Below are 22,608 nucleotides of genomic sequence, written 5' to 3'. Positions count from 1 at the left end.
AATCTGTGTACATTTAAGTGTGTGCAATTGTTTCCTGTGGTGCTTAAGCTGGGTATACACTGAGTGAATTTTATCAAAAATGGGATGGAATTTGCCCACAGGGTGGCCCTGTCTGCCAGCTCTCACCCGAAATCTTTCAACTGAAAAATGTCAGGAGCCACGAGGAAAATTGTTGGGCGAACAGCGCCTGTCCAAACAGATGCAGACGCCATTCAGGTACTTTGACAGTCGATGAGGCTGACTGTCACAATACAATAGCCACAGCTGGAGATTCCTCCATCCACGCTAAACCTATTGTTTTTTTTTCCATTCAGCCCAGCTTAAGGAATAATGCACCTCCTAAGTATTTGGATTCACTTTAGGGATCTTAATATCTTTATCATTCATAGTGGGGACTTTATTCCACATATTAGTGTAATATATACCTGAAAGCTATTTTGATACATGACACTGCATTGTTATGTATTCCTAATCAGAAATGTTTCCCTAACTCGAAATATAAAATATAAGCTGTAATCAGTGAAAGGAGAGAACTTACGTCAAGCTGATCACACACATATAAAAACACATGGAGACCATTAAAAACACTATAGATTCCCTTAAATACAATACTGTCTGCTAATTAGATAAATCCTAAAACTGTGGCACACTCATGTCCCTCAAGAACTCAGATGGACAAGCACTGACCTATGGCATAATAAGTGTTTATTTATTAAGGCAATCTATACGATGTCTGACAGCCATAATTATCATTGAACAACAAAGACAGCATAAACAGCCAGATGTGGTAATTAAGGAAGTAATCCAGTCAAAAGAAATTTGATTACAAAACTTAATTGTCCATTAATGGAGTAATGTAAACATATTGTTCAACATTTATATATGTTAAATACTCGACCCCCAGAATTAGACCAAAGTTGACTGTATTACTGGACAAGGGTCCATAACACTAATGACTTTAATCAGATAGTTCTTCTTAATTGATTCAATCCAACTTAATTTAGCAGCGTAACCCCATCAAATTGCTTTATATGTACACAATCTAATGTTCTTTATCCTTGATGTAAACTCCTCGCTGCTGCGACAGCACAACTACATATGCTTCCTTTTTGCTTTGATGTTTATCTAAAAACAATAAAAGTTTGTGGTAAAAAAAACTTTTGGGTCTGTGTTTGGTAATACTGTTGTAACGTGACTGTGTATGGAGTATAACTTCACATCGCATTACCAAATACATTTTTGGGGTGCCACATCCTTCCTTTAGGTCCAAACAGAGCCCGTATGTCCAACACACCCATGACCAACTAGTAATAGGGTTCGAGTTTGAGCCAAAGCAAGGTTTGACATGTCCCCAAGGGCAGTGCCAAGGTCCCCTATGCCTTTTCTGTTTCCTTTAGGTCTACACAGAGCCAGTATGTCCAACACACAGATGACAAACTAGGGATGAAGTTCGAGTTTGGGTCGATGCAAGGTTGGACATGTTCCCCAGGGTAGTGCTAAGCACCTTATGCACTTCCTTTTTCCTTCAGGGAGAGAACTGATTTTCAAGATTCGCCTCCTATTGACTTTAATTGGGTTTGCATTAAAGTTTGAAATTTGCAGGCTTTTTGAGGAGTTTGCTAAACCTCCCACATATCTAACCCGGCACCTTCAGCTCATCACTAATGACCACCTCTTACAGTTCTACACCTCTAGCACACTCAAGCTACATCCCAGCAACCCTGCTGGAGGAGTCTCTCACATCAGTCACAGATTAATACTAAAAAAAAAATTATATTATATATGGCAAAAATCATCACAAATCTGAAAAATCTCAAGGTAAGAGAAATAATCCAGAGTTGCCTGCACATACCTGCAGCAGCCTCACGTCCCCACTGCTACAGCCAAATCCCAGGTCCTTCTCATCACCAAACCTGTGACACTTTCTGGTAGTGTTATAGCCTGCCAACCCACCCTCTCACATTCCTCATGGTCCATCAATATAATGGGCTGCATTACTGGCCTATGTTAAGGAGACTGGGAGAGGCAGACTAACGTCCATGCTGCCAAAAAATTTCATAACTTTGCCTGTCAGACCAGGAGGGGATTACGCCATAATGGCAGAATACTGGATGTGTAAGGGATATATCGAATGGTAGATTTGTTTTTACTTTTTAGCCACAAAGTTGCTTTACAACATAAATAAATAGTATATCGTAAATGTATGTGACATATGTGGTTTACCAGACCTTTAACTACTTGCCTTCCAGAGCAATTTGTTACTATTTGCATACACATAATAAAATAATTTTTTTGGCTAGAAAACAGCTTAAAACCCCCAAACAAGTATATATTTTATGAAAGCAAAGGCCCCGTATAATAAAAAAAATGCTTGTTGCAATTTTTATGTCGCACAGTATTTGTGCAAATGTTTATCAAACCAGTATTTTTAGGATAACATACACTAAAATTAAATTTAGTGCACAGAAACAGAATAGAACACCCAATTTTTAGATAGTATTTAAAAGATGACACCAGTCCAGTGATCAGAGGAGAGATCAGCGGCTGGCAGTGAGAAAAAAAGAGAGACCCCCCGTGCTGGCCCCGGGCAGCGGAGCCAGGGGTAGCCGGTGGAGAGGGGGCACACACCGTACAAGCGAAAGGGTCGCTTGTATCTGAACAGCCATCGCCAGCTAAAATGTTACCAAGAACACGGCTGCTGCAGCATTGGTGTTCTTGGTAAAACCGCTTCAGTAGTCGGACGTTTATCTACGTTTGGTGGTCATGAAGCGTTTAAAGGAAAACCATTAATGAGAAAATATGGAGGCTGCCATTACGCACCTCTTTTGATGATGAGATTGTCATTAGGGATGCACCGATATATCGGCCGCCGAAACATGTCGGCGAAAATGCTGTTTTCTTGCCGATATAGCAGTGCATCCTATTCTCTCCTCCCTGCCCGGCGCTGCTCGGTGTCCCAGCGGGGAGGAGAGAAACTGTCACAGGAGAGCGGTGTGAGCGGCCGGCGTCTCTCCTGTCCGCACTGCTCAGCCTCCTGTGACAGATCAGAGGAGAGTGGTGTTGGCGGAGACAGCTTGCAGTGCTGTCACAGGAAGCTGAGCTCTGCTCGCTCAGCCTCCTGTGACAGCTGTCAGGATGGAGAGCGAGGTACAAACACTCAGTGATCGCTGAGTGTTTGTAAATAATTGAGGACATGGTATGTTTACTATATCTTCAATTATGAATGAATGGGAAGTGATCTACATCGCCTTCTGTTCATACATGATTATGGTTATAGTAAGCATACTATCTCCAAGTTATGAATGAACAGGAACACTCACTATAGAGGATTCCTGTTCATTTATAACAGGTGCTGCAGAAAAAGAGATTGAGGACACAGAGTCCTCAATCTCTTTTTCTATTTAAAAGGGAAATATCAGGGGGTCTGTGTAGACCCCTAATATTTCCTTGAAGCCCCTAAGAAAAATAAAATATTAAAAAATGTAAAAGTTTATAAAAAATAAAATGTAAAAATGTTTTGAAAAAGTTAGAATAAAAAACATTTTCGGTTTCGGCCTGACATTTTTTTTCATTTTGGTTTCGTTGCGGTTTTGAAATGTTCATTTCGGTGCACCCCTAGTTGTCATGCTAATCCAATGGCTTTAATAGTTTGAGCCACTATACCAGAACAAAAATGCAAATAAGGAGCTTTGAATTCACTTCAAATAATCAGCATAGGTAATGAACAAAATATAAAAAATACAGGGGCAGCTAAGCAACTGGGATTCTCAGAAGCATCTCAGCAATGCCAGCTCTGTTTTTTATTCCAGTCGAGGTTTCTGATAAGCTTGTCTTGCAGTCTACCAGTTATGTAACACAGAATGAAAATATAGCGGAGCATGCCTGCACTCCTATGAATATTAAGAATGAGTCATGAAACTGATTTTAGTATTTGTGTCTTTTCTAATCGGCATGTAGGAAGCTTCAGAAAAAGAGCAGCAATCCGTTCCTGCCAGACTAACTTGCTAACTTTTTACGAGGGGGTAAGTAAAGATCTGGATGGAGGGAGGCCGGTGGATGTGGTATATCTGGATTTCTCAAAGGCTTTTGATACGGTACCTCACAAACACTTACTACACAAGCTGAGATGCATGGCCATAGATGGAATGATGTGTACGTTGGATAGAGAACTGGCTACAGGAGGGTGTCCAGAAAGTATTGGTAAATGGCACCTTTTCAGACTGGGCTAGTGTCATGAGCGGTGTGCCTCAGGGTTCTGTGCTGGGACCCATGCTGTTCACCCTGTTTATTAACGACATCGGGGAGGGTGTGAATAGCAATGTTTCAGTGTTTGCTGATGATACCAAAATTGGGAGGGTAATAGAAACGGACCTAGACAGTATAACATTACAGGAGGATCTGGATAAAATAGGGAGTGGGCAAAAATGTGGCAGATGAGGTTTAATGTCGATAAATGCAAAGTAATGCACTTTGGGATTAAAAATAAGCAAATGTGCTATACAATTATGGGTATGCCGCTAGGGAAGTCAGAAATAGAAAAAGATTTGGGGGTCATTGTAGACCACAGATTGAAGAATAGCTTGCAGTGCCAGGCTGCTGTAAGCAAAGCAAGTAGAGTCCTGTCCTGTATTAAGAAGGGGATTTATTGCAGAGACAAGTCAATAATTGTGCCACTTTATAGATCACTGGTTCGGCCTCATCTGGAGTATGTCGTCCAGTTTTGGTCACCAGTCCACAGAAAGGATGTCCTTGAGTTGGAAAAAGTCCAGCGGAGGGCAACCAAACTAATTAGGGGAATGGAGGACCAGAGCTATGAGACACGGCTACTAAATTTAAACATGTTCACGTTGGAAGTAAGGAGATTAAGGGGGGATATGATTTTCATGTACAAGATGATCAATGGTGACAGCAACATTAGCAACAAACTCTTTATGATCAACTCCGTAACAAAGTCTAGAGGCCACCACCTAAAATTGGTGGAAAAAACATTCCAGCACAAGGGGCGAAGGGGGTTCTTCACAGTTAGAGCGGTTAGGGTCTGGAACTCGCTGCAAGAGGCAGTGATTTCAGCTAAGAGTGTGCAATCATTCAAGAAGCTTTTGGACGATTTCCTGAGAGACTGTAATATACAGGGGTATAGGTACTGTTATACTGAGACGCCGCAGCTGAAGCGGATCCCGACAATTATGTCTGGATCCGCCCAGCTGCGTGAGTGACAGCTGGCTCTGCCTATCTAGAGGCAGAGCCAGCTGTACCCGCCCCATCCCCGTCCGTTCCGCCAGTCAGGGCTGGAGTATCAGAGCGGGGAATCCAGTCCCTCCCCTGTCACGGCTCTGTGCCGTGACAAAATCGAGAAGTGAGTGAACGCCGGTATGTGTTCGCTCACTTTACGATCTACTGAACCGACCTGTGACAGTTTCATTGTCACAGGTCGGCTAGAACTATGAGGATGAGTGAAAAGCACTCACCTCATAGTTCTCCTTTAAGAATGAGATGATACATGGGCCTATACATACACACACATCCGCAATAGGTTGGACTTGATGGACTTAAGTCTTTATTCAACCTCAAATACTATGTAACTATGTAATGTGTGGAGATACATATGGAGCTGAGGAAATACCCTTTTTGCACTTAAATGTAGAGCCAGGACTACCAACAGCAGAACTAACCCACACATCTTCCTAACCATTCAAAAGCATAATTGGAACAGGAGCAGTCATTATTTAAAATAAACTCAAATAAAAAAAGGTGTTTTAAGCCGTTACATCCTTGGTGCGGCTTTCACATTTTCTGCATAATACGTGTATCTAGACCTCTGTTTTTAACCTTAGTGGTGAGACAAGTTGTTATTTTTTGCATGCTGGCTGGTGAGTGTGCTGGGAAACCTTTTGCTGTTGTACTGTATTAAGCCCTTCCATGTGCACCTTGCTGTAAAGCAGGTAACAAATTGATGGGTGCGTTTGCCATTTGTTTTGCTTAAGCCGTAACATGTCTGCTTCCTGACAATACAAATCTATATTTTAATTGAATTTATATTGGTTTACTTTCAGTGTTTCCAATATTTCTGCGTGTGTCTGAAGCCTTCTCTGTGGGTCATTATCAAGCTGGTGCCCCAACTTGCAGCCCAAGGCTCTCAAGCAACCTTGGTACTTATTGTAGAGTGTTGGGACCCTAGCATCTGGGAGTGGGAGCTGTAAAGAGGTTTTAAAGCAGTGATCTCTAACAGCCTTACATAACATGTCCCCTTCCTCTGTCTCCCGCAGCATATCTCAATTCTCCAACTACATCTGTAGAATGTCCACAGTCTTTGATCATTTCTTACAGTCTGCCAGTAACTCTGATAATTTTCTATAGCATTACATAAATATTATGTGCCAATCCTTGGGAATGTCAGGGGATTTGATTGAGCCCCTTTGTCTAGCAAGCTGACCACCACTGTGCTATTCTACAAACATGCCCCTAAGGATATCAGGACCAGTGTTCAGGGGACCAGCTGTTTCTGCAGGAAGCTAAAACACTTAATCATCAAGGAGTAGCATCCATTGTAAGTGATTTCATCAGCATTTGAAATATCTGAAAAACATTTTGACTTTAACATCACTGAGCTGAGCTTGGGGCACACAAATTTTCATTTAAATATACTCATCAATAGTCAAAAAGGCCATAAACACCTTTTGTGTGCAACAAATGCTTTGCAACACAGATATTACCTTATAAAAGTTTAATCAACTACATCACTGTGCTGTACATAGCCTGTGCCGAGAACAGACTTGTGGGAGGGACCCAGCAGGCTCCACCCACTATAGGAAAACTACATGAGGGGGGCAGATATATATCTTGTCATAAAACAATATGAAAGTGACTTCAGGTCTACTGAATACAGTTTCTACAAGTGAAATAATCTACATAAACATGTTAGCTATAGAGTGTCAATTGAAGCAAATGTTGAGTGGTTGTGCTTCTCCAGCAAGGGACCACAGAGCAGTGAGGGTTCTTCCTGGACCCTCTAGACAAAGTGTCTTAATGCCTTTTTATCACCGAAATGTAAAGTGCCCCTTCCTCATCAATAAAACCGCAAAAATTACTCATCTTGTTATCTCTCGTCTTGACTAGTGCAACTCCCTCCTCATTGGCCTACCTTTACACAGGCTATCCCCCCTTCAGTCTATCATGAATGCAGCTGCTAGACTCATTCACCTACCCAACCGCTCAGTGTCTGCACCCCCCTCTGCCAATCCCTGCACTGGCTTCCAATAGCCCAAAGGATAAAATTCAAAATACTGACAACCACTTACAAAGCTATCCACAACTCTGCCCCTGGCTACATCTCAAACCTGGTCTCAAAGTATCACCCTAACCGTCCCCTCTGCTCCTCAAAAGACCTTCTGCTTTCCAGCTTCGTCAACTCCTCCCATGCTCGCCTCCAGGACTTCACTAGAGCCTCTCCCATCCTATGACATTCTCTACCCCAACCTATTCGTCTATCTCCCATTCTGACTGGCTTTAGGCAATCCCTTTAAGACTCATCTCTTCAAGGAAGCCTATCCCACCTCAACCTAACCACTGAACCATCACTTTCTCAAACAATTCATCCCCACACAGCTACCTCCTCATGTATCACTTGCCCTTCCCTTTTAGATTGTAAGCCCTCATGGGCAAATCCCTCCTTACCATCTTGTCTTGAATTGTGATTGTAATGTTTTCCTTATATTGTAAAGTGCTGCGCAAACTGTTGGCTCTATATAAATCCTGTATAATAATAATAATAATAATATGTGTTTTTCAATATTAGTGTCTAAGAAAAGTAAAAAAAAAGAAAAAAAAGGCATATCTCATAACTCCCATCCCGTGCAACATATGATCATAAAACCTTCAGGGAAAGGAGTAGTGGTACAAAGACGAACTGCCTGACACGAAACATGAGGATTTTAGGATAAAATATGGAGGAGTTCTGATAATTGGGTCTCTTTATCGTATTTCGGGTTCTGTTAGCCGTAGAGTGCCAGAGTTTGGACTGTATATAGCAGAATAGCTGGAACCAGAACCATCAATCTCGGATCCATAATTTACAACTGGAAACAGTTATGAGGGTCTAAAGATGGTTAATAGAAAAATGATACCCGAGACCCAGGTGAAAATACTGTATGCAGTCTCCAGCCCCTTCCATCTGATTGGTTGGTCTCAGGGGGTGGAAACTGGTTTTCATCTCTAGAGCATAACAATGGTGATGTGAAACCAAGAAAATGTCACATTCAAGGGGTCCACTGGTGTGGAGGTGTGTCCACATTTTCCATCCAACCTTGAAAGCAGCCGTAGTAATAATTTCTGTAAGTTTATCCCTTTTATTTTAATACTGATTGCTTGTATGCATGTCTAAGTGTTATAACTTCTGTTTTTGTAACTTTTTGCAATTCTACCCTTTTCTATGCACTGCCCATCTAGGGATATGAAATATAAAATTAATAAGCTGGTATTTGATTGCGCGCACGAATCTGAAGAGACTGTTGTGTATCTATTGTATGTGGATAATTGATCATCTGTATCATCAGTGCCTAGAAGCTTGATTGTAAGTCATTTCCAGTCAGGGATCTGTGTGTCTGATGTACAGGTGAAACTCGAATAATTAGAATATCGTGCAAAAGTAATGGCAGTAAGTGCTGCAAAAGGGGCCCAAACCAAGTAATGAGTACATATGCATGCTTGTACTTTTCAGAGGTCCGATATTGTTCTATGTACAATCCTTGTTTTATTGATTGCATGTAATAATCTACTTTTTTGAGGTTGTGGATTTGGGGTTCTTGGGGTTTTCATGAGCTGTAAGCCATAATCATCACAATTATGACAAATCACGGCTTGAATGATCTTGCTTTGCATGTAATGAGTCTATCTCATATATTAGTTTCACCTTTTAAGTTGCATTAGTGAAATAAATGAACTTTGCACGATATTCTAATTATTCGAGTTTCACCTGTAGGTGTGTGTGTGGGCAGTGGAGGAAATGGCAATGCCAGTATCCTAGCTGAGAGGAGAGCTTGGGGAATATTAAGGGTGTGAGAGTACCACTTTGGCTGCCACACAAAAAATTAGAGTACACTAGATGGTATGCGAAATTGGCATCTGCCTTTGTGTGTCCAGCCAGCTTGAGTTGTGTGATTCTCCCTCCAGTGGTGACCAGCTGTAATGTGGGAGACTGCGAGTGGGATGTATTAACTGGGGGTAATTGTGCCTGGTTTAACTAACCTGTAAATGCTAACGAGAGCAGCATGTGTGGTCTGCAAAGCCTGTGTCAGTCTGCTTGAGCGCAGAATGTACAGACAGACAGACAGACAGACAGACAGACAGACAGACAGACAGACAGACACTAAAACGTTTTGCCTGTAAGTTGTGGGTGGTGGCAGCTTAGATTAGTTCATTTGTGTGTGCGTGTTGTATTTTACCTCTGCTACTGTCACGTCTGTGGACTGGGAGGCACTCTGGGGGTTCTCGTGACAATCAGCCAGCGGGCTGGCCAATCTATGAGGACAAGTGAAGGAAAGTGATAGCCCACACATCGTCTGGCCTTTACGCAACCCTGTACCCCCGCGGCACCCTCCCCTGGTCCTCTTTTCGTGACAAGATACAAGACCAGTGATCCTGCAAAAGGAGGGAGAGCACCAGTGACTGGTCTGTATTACAGGAAGCTCTAGCACAGAACGAAAGAGTCACACTGGATTAATGTACATCTGAAAGAAATACAACAAAAACAGCAATATTCAAGTAAGAACGCACACGCCTGTTGTATTTAGACAATATTTGCTGATTCAGCTTTAAGTCAGAATTTATCACCCAGTGATCTGACTTCAGTAAACTGTACTGTGCACGTCTGCTTTGCTTTCTCTATCAAGTGTGTTAGTGCATTGGGGCACATGTAAGAGGTCTTATCCTCTTCCTGCTAGATAGGAATTGTCAAACAGCTCCCTATTTGCAAGGTAGCCTCAGGTCAGGCATTGTGTGGCATGTCATGACCATCCTGATTATCTCTGTTAGTAAAAGCAAGGTAAGTGTTTATAACAGGAATAGAGAGAACTCCCACACATGCAGCCTGCTATTTTTATACTTCCATATTAGTATACGACGTCCAGGGCAGCCTTGTTCATTCACATAAATGACTTTCTCCGCTTCATATGTACCCTGCATTAAGTGGGCAGTGAAGTGTTTTATTTTTCTCGTACTGACTCACAATGTTCCAGCTATAGCATCTCCTCCACCCCCATTTGTATACAGAGCGACCTTCAACACACAATTGGGTGAGAACTCACAAGGGAGGTCTGCCATGCTTTCAAAATAATAAATACGAAGTATTCTTTTTTCAAGAAGGGTGATGGAAAGAGCTAAGTACATACTGTGTGACAAAAGGCTGTTTTCACAAAATCAATATGCAGCACGTCAAAGGGTGATCTGTATCCCAGGTAGCCACAAAGTACAGACAGAGCACGAGAGGCATCCGTATTTTCTGTTTGCACTGAGACTTGGCACTTTATTATTTCATCAGAAAAAAAATGCATGTGCAGTAACCCATATCAACTGATCAGAAATGGTCTCTCTTTATCAGGAAATCAGTGAAATCTGCCCTGTTAGTACTGGTTACTTGCCTTTCCCACATCATCACTGCTCTTCAGTTACTGAATTTGGCATCATTCACACAGGACACCCCATATAGCGTGCAGGCCTGTGTTTTGATGCACCCGGAGAAGCATGCAGGTAGCTCATGTAAGTCTATGGAGAGAAAGCTTCCCGCAGTTCCAGGCTTCTGACACACTGCAGTAAGTGGAATATGTATGCGACACCTGGTAACATCGCTGCCCCCATAGTGTGCGAGCATGGCAGCTTTAAGATAAGCAGATGAAACAGACATATGCCTAAGAACAGTATGTCTGGCCCAAAGAAAAAAAGAACATCTACAGGCCATGGCATGTTAGAGGGAGTTGCACATTTCCTACACTAGCATGCAGATCAGTGGGGAACTACCACCATAGCAGCCCTTGTGGCCGCTATGGGCCTCGAGGCAGAGAGGGGAACAGTTAAACAGTTAGGAGCCATAGGGAGGCTGAAGTGCAGCTGTCCTCAACTCTCCTGCCACCAGCGGCATATGCCATACGTCGCTGGCAGCAGGCCCCTGTAAATGGATTTCTGGTGGCTATAGCCACTGGGAGTTAGTTTACCTGTGTAAATGTATAGCTGTCATCAGGGGCTGACAAGCGGCTGATGGCAGGTATTCATTCAGATAGAGCCCCTCATCTCGACTGCCGCCACTACCGCTCCCTCCTTTCCGCTGAGCGCCAGCATCATGACCGGCTGTGTGTCCCCTCTGATGCCTGCTGTTCTCCCCCGCCTGTATCGGCAGAAGCAACAGGGATCGGAGGGGACACAGAACTGATGCACCTACCAGTGCCCAGTGGGGAGGAGAGAGCAGTGGCATAACCGTCTCAGGATGCTGAGTGGGGCGGTGCGGGGAGGAGAGCTCCTGGGACAGGCGGTGCAGGTTCAGGATAGAGAGTGTGGGATCAGTAAATATGTCTTCCCTGTACTGAGCAACACCAGAGTGATCAGTACTGATCACTCCGATGTTTGTAAATAATTGAGATAGTAAAATGTTTACTATGTACCCAGTTATGAATGAACAGGAAGTGATATACATCACTTATCTGTTCACTCATGACTGGGGACATAATAAACAGTTACCATCTCATCACTTTATGGGGAGGATGTTCTCTGCACACATCGCCTCCTGTCCATTCATAACTGGGGAGACCGTAACTATTTACTATAGCCTATTTTGATAAGCCACAGACCAGTTTGAAGCATCTTTGACAGACCCACTAAGAAGCAATGCAGCAGTGACATAAACTTTTAGTTTTCCCACTTACAAATCCTCATGAATGAATGACGTGGCTGTGTGGGTGAAGCCACACAAAGCCGGGCTATACTCAACAAAAATGTAAATGCTGCAGGGAGAAGCACCCTATAATTAGTTGATTGGGGCAGTATTAGAGTGGGCGGCTGGGGAATGTGACCATGTTTCATGTTACACCCTAAATATGGGTTTAATGTATACAAAGGTCTTTTAAAGAAATTATCATTTTTATAGATGCCAAATTGTGAACTGGATGTGGTTTAACTTTTATATAATCAGTTTTAACATTAATATAATAAAGCAAAACTTGTGTGGTGATCACTACAAATAGAATACCATCATATCCTTTATATATGCCATTAATGAATTACTATTGGTTAATAGCATACTACATTTTTATAGTGGTTTGGTATTTTACCTATTTTTTGGAATGAAAATAAACAGCCAGTATAAAAAAAGCATGCATACCATTTCCAAAAGGTGAGTCTAATAGGAATATGCAGACTTACCACTTCATAAGATGTAAGGACTTTCTTTAAGAGATCAGGAACTGGCCCATGAGCCTCTAGCAGTGGGTACTGGGAGCGGAGGTTGAGTGTCACATTGAGAGGGCTGTCACTGTTTAGTAACCATGCAGACACAGTCAAGATACATTGTTTCATGTTGGCAGTTGGAGTCAAGCCACATAGTTCCTTGAAAGATACTAAAGCATTCTAGAACAAGAGAAATGATGGTTAGTACACAAATAATCTAATACAAAAAGTGATATTCATTACTAAGGAAAATGAAAAATGACTACCCTTACAGTGGAATGAAAGTCTTATTTTTTACATATTTCACTAAAACATTTTCAAAAATAAAAAGTTACCAAATAGGTACTTCTGTCTCCTCAGCTCGCTCATGGCTGCAGCATCCAGCTTCCCCGAACTGCCATGGAGGAAGATCTGGGTGAGCACATGCGCAGTGGAGATCACCGGTGGGGAGAAGAGGAGAAACTCAAAAGAAGTCAATGGTCAATGCGTGCAGCCGTGAGCGTGCACACCGGACAGACCCCGAACTTCTCCGAACTGCCATGGAGGAAGATCTGGGTGAGCACATGCGCAGTGGAGATGGGGACCGGTGGGGAGAAGAGAGACTCAAAAGAAGTCAATGCGTGCAGCCGTGAGCGTGCACGCCAGACAGACCGTGGGACTCGAGGAGTCTGCACTGGATCAGAGACCGGCATAGGCTAGAAACTACTGGAGGGACTGCGGGAAAATACTGGAAGAAAGAATGTGATCCGATCAAGAGACATCACTTAGGGCCCATTCACACCAATTGCTGCGCATTCCAGCAGCTGCCACTGAAAAACAATTCTTATAATTTTAAAGGCCCCCAAAGTCCTGAGGTTAAGGGTGTCCCTTGATGCAGCAATTTTCAGCTAGACCAGGAAGTGAGCACATGAAAGCTTGTTCTAATCACTACTGTTTGCCAGTTGGCAAATTTAGTGCCAGCCCTTGCCCCCTTGATACTTGTAAGTTTGGTCAAACACATTTACAAGTTTAGAAAGCATTTAGTAGTCCCTGCAAACTGATTCCCAGTTTGCCAGCCCTCTATTACCCATCACCGACCTAACCCAAAGCTATCTTCTAAGATTGTTTTAGGTTTAGCAAATACCTTTAAGGCAGAGGTAGGCAAACTTTGGCCCTCCAGCTGTGGTGCAATTACAAATCCCATTAGGCATTGCAAGACTCTGACAGGCCATATGCATGACTCCCAGAGGCAGATGCATTATGGGATTTGTAGTTTTACCACAGCTGGAGGTCCTGGGTTTGCCTACCCTACTATAGCATCCTATTTCATCATTTGGTTTTGTCATCCAAAAATTCTGAGCAACCGAAGATCAATTTAGTTTTTTTTTAAACCTGAGCATGTGAAGGTAGAAATTAGCTCAATAAAAATAATTTCTACAAATGCAGATCTAGTAAACAAAAGGGTCTATTTATAAAAGATTTTCACACAAAATTCATACAGCTTTCACCTACGAGTCACATTTTTTATTAACTTCAATCAGAAAAATATATGAATGCTGGGTAAAAGTTTTGTGAATCTTGTGCAAAAACATTTAAACAACATTAAATTAAAAAATATTAGTCCCCTAGATTTTCACTTTTTTCTTAAATGTTGGAAACAATTAATGTCCAGATACTGAAAGAAGAAAAAAGTAATCAAATAAAAACTGGATAATTCAAGTATATAAGGTGATTTACTAAAAACTTTGAGAATGTTTACACAATATATTGTGTGACGATTACTTATTCCTTCTGCACGACTGGATAATTGAAGAGAGTTGTTTACACAAATTGTTTGAACAAATCCTTTAGTAAATATGTCTTAATGTCCATATTATAGACACAAACTGGTTGTTTAGTTAAAAACAGAACTGCTTCTGCCCTACTGAAAGATTGCCACTTATACAGAAACTCACCCGTGACATACTAGTTTAACTTTAAATTGTGTGTATCGTCATCTGTACATATGAAAATACTGTCACATCATCTCTTATTACCCTATACTATTATATTTCATATGTTTTTTTTACTAAATAATATGCATTTGATACAAAAGCAAGTATACTTTTTAAAGTGTGTTCTAAACTCAAGAAAAAACAGGTAATGTATTACAGCTTTTTTGTTGTTGTCTTTTTTCCTTTTATTTTCACCTGTTAATTCCAGTTACACAGTTCCTGTCCTTACTTGACAATGCTCACTCACAGTATTGTATCTATGGAGGGGCATCACTGTCTCCCTAAGCTGCTTGCTCCTGATTTGTTTTTGACAAATGCTTTAAATTTTTTATTATATAAGTTATTATATTATCTGCTGGTGGAGTTTTTGATCTGTATTTTAGTTCTGAAACTTTATAGCAGGTCCATTATTAGCAAATGAAGACTTTCAAGAGGCTCGTGCAGAAAAGCAGGGCAAAGAGCAATTCTCAAAAGTGCAGGATACAGCAACCACATAGCAATAAATACTTTTTACGTAGCATCAGTTTATGACGGTTAGTCCTGGTTCACATTTTGGTGGCCCGGGACTGTGCAGCCCCGTTGATTTTACTGGGGTCGTATTGGCACGGCAAAAAGGCTCATGCACCTTTTGTGCGATGATTGGGCCACAGTTTTTTGCAGCTCTGATTGTGCGTGATTGCACAGCGGCATGCCACCGTGCAGAATGCTAGCCGTGATTGGGGTTCCATTACAAATGAAGTTTGTGTTTGTGTGTGATTCTGCGGATCGCCGCACGATCTTGGATTGCTCAGATGTAAACTGGGCCTCAGAGCAATGAAGACTACTGCTTATTGGATGCCAAAGGAAACCTTATTTCGTACACTGCTCTTTATCTTATCTAAGTGGTCAAAATCTATTTATGGTGTTCGGCTATATAATACACTATGGTAGTAGTAGGAAGGCCCCATCACTCACAATATGTGCTTCAACAATGGATTGTGAACACATCATATCACATAAGGTCAAGATGCCAATGTTTTGGGCTCCTGCAGGGTCCCCGTGCTTTAGGGGAATTCAATAATCAATATATACATTAGCAAAGCATTTTACTTCCACCGCGCCAAGCTTGCTCCCGTGATGGACTACAATCTCAATAGAAACTAGTAGTCTAGTTTCCTTAAGAATGAGATGCGTGGACCTATATGGGTTGGACTTGATGGACATATGTCTTTATTCAACCCCAAATACTATGTAACTATGTAACTATGCAGAGTTGTAAAAGTTGCGTGTTACAAAATTGATACAAAGTATTTCTGAGAATACTGTATTCTACTTAGAGATACTATGTATCAAAGACCCTGTAAATACAAAAATAACCCCTTAGTGCCCCCAAGTTAAAAAAATAATTACATTTAAAAAAGTTAAAAAAAGAAAAAGGTTTATAAAAATATTTTAAAAAAATAAGTTTATTAAAAATATATTATAAGAAAATATAGTGCTGAGGAGGCTATTAAAGATAGGAGAGAAACATACCACATTCTAAAATTGTATTTCACTCCTTGTATTTTATGACCTATAACTCCCAAAATAAACTGAAATCCCAGACATATGATATACCCTATCAACTAGAACAAATAACATAAAATGTTTTTGTTTCTTTTTAGTTTATATAAAAATGTTGGCTGACTCAGCAGGAATTTTAGTCGAGTATGGCCAGTTTAAGTTGCTATTGGATTGTCCATAACACCTTGTTGCACGTTTTGCTCTCCTGTGGTGCCTGGTGTAGTTGGTACAGCTAAACAAGGGGTATACTCTCCCCTCCTTTTTCCGCATTGGACCCCCTTATTTTGCTAGAATCCAAAAGGATGTACACACAAAAACGAGGGTGTCCTATTTATGTCTTCCCAGAAATATCATGGCATGGTATGATGATTTTTCAAAATGATTACGTGTATTTTGGTGGGCTTGTGAAGTCATATGGGGGTGAAGAAGTCTGGGTGCTGGGGGTTACAGAGCTTTACATATGTTTTGCTAATGTATCAACTAGTCGTCACAAAATCATCCAGAGGAAGAGAAACATGCCAGGCCACATAACATTGGCATCTTGACAGGTGACATGCTGTGTTCACAATAACTTTTTCAATGCATGTTCGGAGTAGGGCTGCAACAACTAATCAACATAATCGATTATAATCGATTATTGAAAAAGTTGTCAACTTTTTCAATAATCGATTAATCGGCTTCCAATCAGTTGGCCCTGTTCACGGCTCCACACACGCTGCGCGCCGCACCTCTTCCCCACCTCACGCTCGCCGCTGCCAGACCCGCCCGCCCGCATCCACGCCGCACCTCCTCCCCGCCTCACACTCACCGCCCGCCCACATCCACGATTGGCACAGGGACGCGGGGAGATGTAGTAAGGAGGAGCAGGTGTGGGGGGATGACAGCCACTGATAGACAGGTCCGATCTCAGAAGCAAGTTGCTGGAAGACTGCTCAGGTAAGCGTGCACTTTCCCCCCCCCACATGGTGCTCTATAATGTATTGCTTGGATTTGTATTCCTCTATAGCTTATGGTACATTGTGCTGTATATTATACATAGGAATACACATCCAGCAATACATTATACACTGTATGTATAATGTATTGCTGGGATTTGTTGTATTCCTATATAGCTGGTGATATTCTGCACTGCACTGTATAGAGGACTACAAATCCCAGCAATAGTACATTATACAGCGCAATGCAGAATACCACCAGCTATAATGTACTATTGCTGGGATTTGTTGTAGTCCTCTATAGCCGGTGCAATTCTGCATTCATTGCTGTATAATTTTACACTTTCCTTTTCACTATATTGCACACCACACTATTTTTATCCACCGCTCCAAGCTTACTCCTGTGATGGACTACAATCTCAATACAAACTAGTAGTCCCATCACTGGAACCATTTTTAATTTTTTTTTATTGTTTATCCGATTAACCGATTAATCGAACTTAATAATCGGCTAACTAATCGATTTTGAAAATAATCGTTAGCTGCAGCTCTAGTTCGGAGTGCTGGTGACTTCCTACTACTAACATTGTTTCTACGTGTTGCCATCTATTGCAAGAACCCTTTTGCGTTATATGTAGTCAAGCACCCTCAGGACAGTGCAGCTTTATATGAGAACACTTGTACATAATACACTATAACATGTATGTAATGTATAGTGCTTTTCGTATACATTTTTTATTATTGTTGCAGTTATAAAATAAAAATCTGTAAAAAATATTTTAGCATTATAAATATAAAATACAGCATGCTATTATTTTGTTGTCCAGCTGTTAAGTGGAGCTCTAGAAATCCCCCCCACATGTTTAGACAGGGCCCTATGAAGTTGTATTCAGAGAGAGAGTCTGAAAAAGTAAACAGCTTCTACCATGTGCTCAATTTAATAAACACATAGTGGTTGGCTCTCAGACAAAGTTCCCACATCAGTAAACACAAGTCCTGGTTTATGAAAGCTAGAAATCATCTCCAAAGTGTGTAGCTTTTTGGTCTCTACTAAACATGGGAAGGAAAGAAAACTGCACTTTTGTTTCAAAACTCAAATAGTGCATACAGGAAAAAACATGAGTTTTCCGGACCTGCAGATGTGACAGGTGCTCTTTAAATGTCAATCAACCATGTGTATCTCTCAGCCCAATCTCACTGGCTGCTGCAGCCAAGGTTACCTTAGGACAGGCTTGAGTTTCACTTGCAGAATAATCCAGTGTTAGCATGTTCTAATTACAGAACAGTATTTCAGAAACTCTGTATTAGGCTCATGGAGAGCACAGCAAGATTTTAATACCCATTTTGCTTATGTTTAATTAAAAGGTTGGAACAAGAAAGGAAAAATGTAGCACACAGAGGATATATGAATATAGTGGAAGAAAAATGCACCATAAGGGACAATTATATTTTGATATATACAGAACCACAAAAGCTCTAATTTTACCCAGAGAAGATTTAAAAAAAAACCTTTTGAAAAGGGAGTAAAAGCAACGATACTGTATAAGAGAATTACCTGAACATTTTCCCGAAGATCAGTAGCTTCTCGAAGAGAAGGAGTAGCTGTTCTAAACACCTCATCAATTGCTTTGATGCCTGTAGTCTTTGTTGATGTATACTCACGAACCTTCTTGCCTTTGCGTACAGAGAGACCCCTCTTGTGTGCTTTTCCTCCTCCTCTTCGGTTAGTGATAGCAATGTGGACAAACAAGGTGGTGTTTTGGAGAAACTCTCCCGTTAAAGACTGTAGGGGAACATGTCTAAAGCCAGTCTGCAGACACTCAAATGGGATAGTATACTGGGCTATGAACTCATCTCCAATGTAGTCGTCATCTAGTATTACAAACCGCAGGATAGCCAACTCTGGAAGGTTTATGTGAAACTCAAAGCTGTCATCAAATATTGGGTTATCTCCATTTTGTGTAACTGTTTTTGTCCGGTGTTCTGCACAATCAGCGGGTATTCCATGTATCTCTATGTAAATATATGGTTCCACCACATCTCCCTTTGCTCCAGATCCTTTGGGTTTGGGGAGGTTTTGACCACTAATAATTTTTATGTGAAGTAGCTGAGCCGAAACACCAGGCAAAGAGTCCTTTGCATTTGCGCTAAAATAGGATACTTCTTCCCTCATTATTGAGGGACGTAGGACAAAGCCACAGTTTCCATTCTGTCTAAACCATCCAGTATTAAGATCCATCATAAGACCTGGCATTTGGTAGTTCATGGCCACAATTTGACAACCACATTTCCAGAAGTCTTGGGGGTTCATATTGCTAGAGTCTATTCGCATTGAACTTGGGTAGACCCTTGACAGGAACCTTTTGTTATATTTCACAAACTCTTCAGGATACTCATTGGCAAAGCGACTAGCAGTAATCTCATTAAAGGAACACACATGCCAGTATTTTTGGTTTCTTTTAGAGTTTTCAAAGTCCTTAAACTTTATGGACTTGCACAGAGTCACCTGGTCTGAGAGTTCTTTAGAGAGTCGCAGCTTTCTGTGGCCAGCCTCGTTAAGATGTTCACGACCATCCTGACCCAATCTCCTGGCAATCTCCATGCCTTCATCCTCATCTGTTACATCTCCATCCGAGTCAGTATTATCTGAAGGTAGCTTCTTACCTTTTATTATAATCTTGCCTTTTAGTTGTTCTGGAGAAGGCAAGTAGTTTTCATCAGGAAACGGTGGATCTAGGTAAAGTTTGTCACCAAGGATTTTTTTTAAGCACTGGGCCATGAAACGCTGTTGTCGAACTGAGCAATGAACTACCAAGCAAAGGATTAATGGGTACTCTGATGCTTCAAATGCATACTTGTCTATTACACTTATGACACTTCGAAAAGCCACCTGCGAAACCACAGACAGACCAAGGTAGATGAGAGGCTCATTATCTGGGCCATCCCAAACAACAAGCTCAATGCTCCGACACCCCATCTTAAGGGCATGTATATAGCCACTAATGTCAGATGTGCCCCAGTAGTGGTCCTCTAGATGGCATGCATTATGAGCAGAATTGATGTAATAGTGTGATAATGGCCTTGTCATATCCTGACAGACAACTTTATGGTCAGGATCAAAGATATTACAGTCTGATGAAAGAAGATAACGGGTGAACCCATCAATTGTGAGATATCCTTTTTCTCGTCCTTCTTTGTAAGGTTCATACTTATTGATGATTTCCAGTGCTGTATTTTCATTAACCTCTTCCATACCTTGCTCCACTTCCATGAAGATCATCAGATCTTTTAAGTCCAAATACTCTTTATTGCTAGAAAACTGAACCAATAAAAAGAATACCTCTGGTCGTGTACACAGTTCACAATAGGCCTCTACAAATACATCACAAGTTATATTACAGCCATATTTATCACTAACTTTCTGCACTTCCTTAAATTTTAGCTCTACTGTTGAGGTCTTCATACCAGGGTTAAGTCCCTTGATGAGTTGAATGGCTCTAGACAATGGAACCTGTCCCTTTTTCTCTAGATCAGCAATCTCAAACAAAGATGAGATCCACAGTGTTCTTGAACTTGTTTGATTAGCTCCTACAACATCTGGAGTGTGCTTTCCATAAGATACCAGGTACCTGAGCCCCATAACCCAAGTGTTGACAATATCAGCGGTGCTGGCAACAAGGTCCAATGATTCATAGTTTTCTCCATAAATAATAGAAAAGGCACATTCTTCTGGGAACTGATCTGACAGTCCATTACTTCTCAAAACTGGAGTTTTCTTTCCAACACGGACCTCACGAATGGATTTGATTTCCAGTTTAGCTTTATCTGAATCTTTCTTTGATGGCTCCCAGCGTAGAAAACGCATGTCTGGATCTAGAAGGAAAAAGCGATTGTACATCCTGGAGTTGGAGCGCACTTTCTTCATCTCACACCCCTCCATCATGAAGGAGATGCAAGCAGCTGTGCTATTGATCTTTCGATTATTGGGCATTGTGCTGAAGGACACGGTTTTCTTTTGTTTTTGACGGGATCCATCCTAACAGTAAAAAACACAAGAAAATATGCTAAGTAAAGTGAATTAAAGAAAAACAAAACTACATGACAAAACGTGTGTGACTCTTGCTTTTATGATGTTAATGATAATTATATGCACTCAGATAATTATATGCACTCAGAACAACAGCTTCCAAGCTAGCACATTCAAAGGGAATTGGCTGGTTGTATGTTTATGAGAAGTCTATTATCCCTATTGTTTACATAAGAAAAGTCTATTGCATGTTCATAGGTGCCCAGAGAAATTAGATAAATATCTATTATCTGCAAACAATTGAATAAACAATCACTCATTCAAACAAGAACACAATCAGCTGTGTGAATGAGGTTTAAGTATCAATGATATAACTTCCGAGATCATTCACATTTGGATTTGACCTGCAGTTGACCTCCTCCTTACCTGCATTTCACCTGATTAAAGCATGTTTTGCATACTCAGGGTTGTATAAGAATGCACAACCCGTTTAAAGCAAAAAAAAAAGCCAAAAAACATAGGCCCTAAAACATGTGCCATTTAAAGTGAATCTATTATAGCTACTCATGTGTACATAAAGAAGTACAAACTATGCATAGATACAAGGTTTTTAAGACAGTAACTCTCACTGCTAAAAGTTTTATCAAGCTGATTTATTTTCACAATACAAACAATAGTCCTTTTTTATTTAAAAAAAAAAAAAAGACAGTTTAAACTGAATACAGGACTTCCTGAAAGCAGTATTATTGAAGTTTGGTTTTATAGGCCCAATACTGAACGCTATCTTGGCTTTATATTCCACGCCTAACGCAAAGGTACTCACTTCCGGACTCCTCTCCGCACTCGCCAGGGGTGCCCACTTTCCCCTATTATATTTGTTCTAGTAATGGAATCTCTCGCGACTCTAATTCGTTCACATCCCCACATTCATGGCATTGAAGTAGGCCCCACAACCAATAAAATAGGTCTATTTGCGGATGATGTAGTCCTTATACTCTCTCGCCCACTAACATCCCTTCCCGCTGTAAGACTCCTTCTAGACCGATTTAGCGAAGTCTCATATTACAAGATCAACAACACAAAATCTCACCTCCTATGTCTCAATATTTCCCCCTCTCTACAACTAACTTCACAAGCAGCTTACCACTATGCTTGGGCGAATTCATCCATCACTTATCTTGGCATTCAACTCCCAACCTCATCAATGAAACTATATGACTACAACTACAAACCGCTTCTCCAAACCATACCTAAAGACCTGGCTTCCCTCTCCAAATTTTACCTTACAGTATGCGGTAGAGTAGCAGCATTTAAAATGTTAATCCTTCCCAAAATACTCTATATCTTTCGAACTCTTCCCATAATTCCCCCCACCTCTTATTTTACCCACATGCAAAAACGAATCCTCTGTTTCGTATGGCATAATAAGAAACCTAGATGTTCTGCACAAATCCTGTATAAACATAAATCCATGGGAGGGCTCGCCCTTCCTAACCTCGCTAAGTACCACGCAGCTACAATCCTAGCCCAAGTTCAACACTGGTGCCAAAATACACAAGACAAACTGTGGGCTCAAATGGAACTTTCCCTACTGTCTTGTACCTCTGCTGTGAATCTCTTACTGTCGCTTAACGTGACTCCAATCCCTCTTTCCTCGCCCTTTCCGACTATACAATCCACACTCACGATGTGGAAAACCTTA

General features: G+C 41.2%; 1 protein-coding gene across 1 annotated transcript in view; it reads right to left on the bottom strand.

Annotated features, from left to right (window-relative positions):
- LOC108788938 (inactive phospholipase C-like protein 2) overlaps nt 1-22,608 on the bottom strand; it is a 136,946-nt gene that overhangs the window by 40,574 nt on the left and 73,764 nt on the right. The window contains exons 2-3 of the mRNA XM_018558843.1: nt 18,435-20,915; nt 12,406-12,609 (exon numbers count right to left, since the gene is read on the bottom strand). Coding sequence (XP_018414345.1) covers nt 12,406-12,609; nt 18,435-20,915 — 2,685 coding nt within the window. The remainder of the gene's footprint in view (nt 1-12,405; nt 12,610-18,434; nt 20,916-22,608) is intronic.

Source organism: Nanorana parkeri, unplaced genomic scaffold (assembly GCF_000935625.1).
Source record: "Nanorana parkeri isolate BGI_ZX_2015 unplaced genomic scaffold, ASM93562v1 scaffold362, whole genome shotgun sequence".
NCBI classification, from domain to species: Eukaryota; Metazoa; Chordata; class Amphibia; order Anura; family Dicroglossidae; genus Nanorana; species Nanorana parkeri.
Note: the sequence above shows the minus strand (reverse complement) of the source record. Positions and strands in the feature narration are given on the sequence as shown.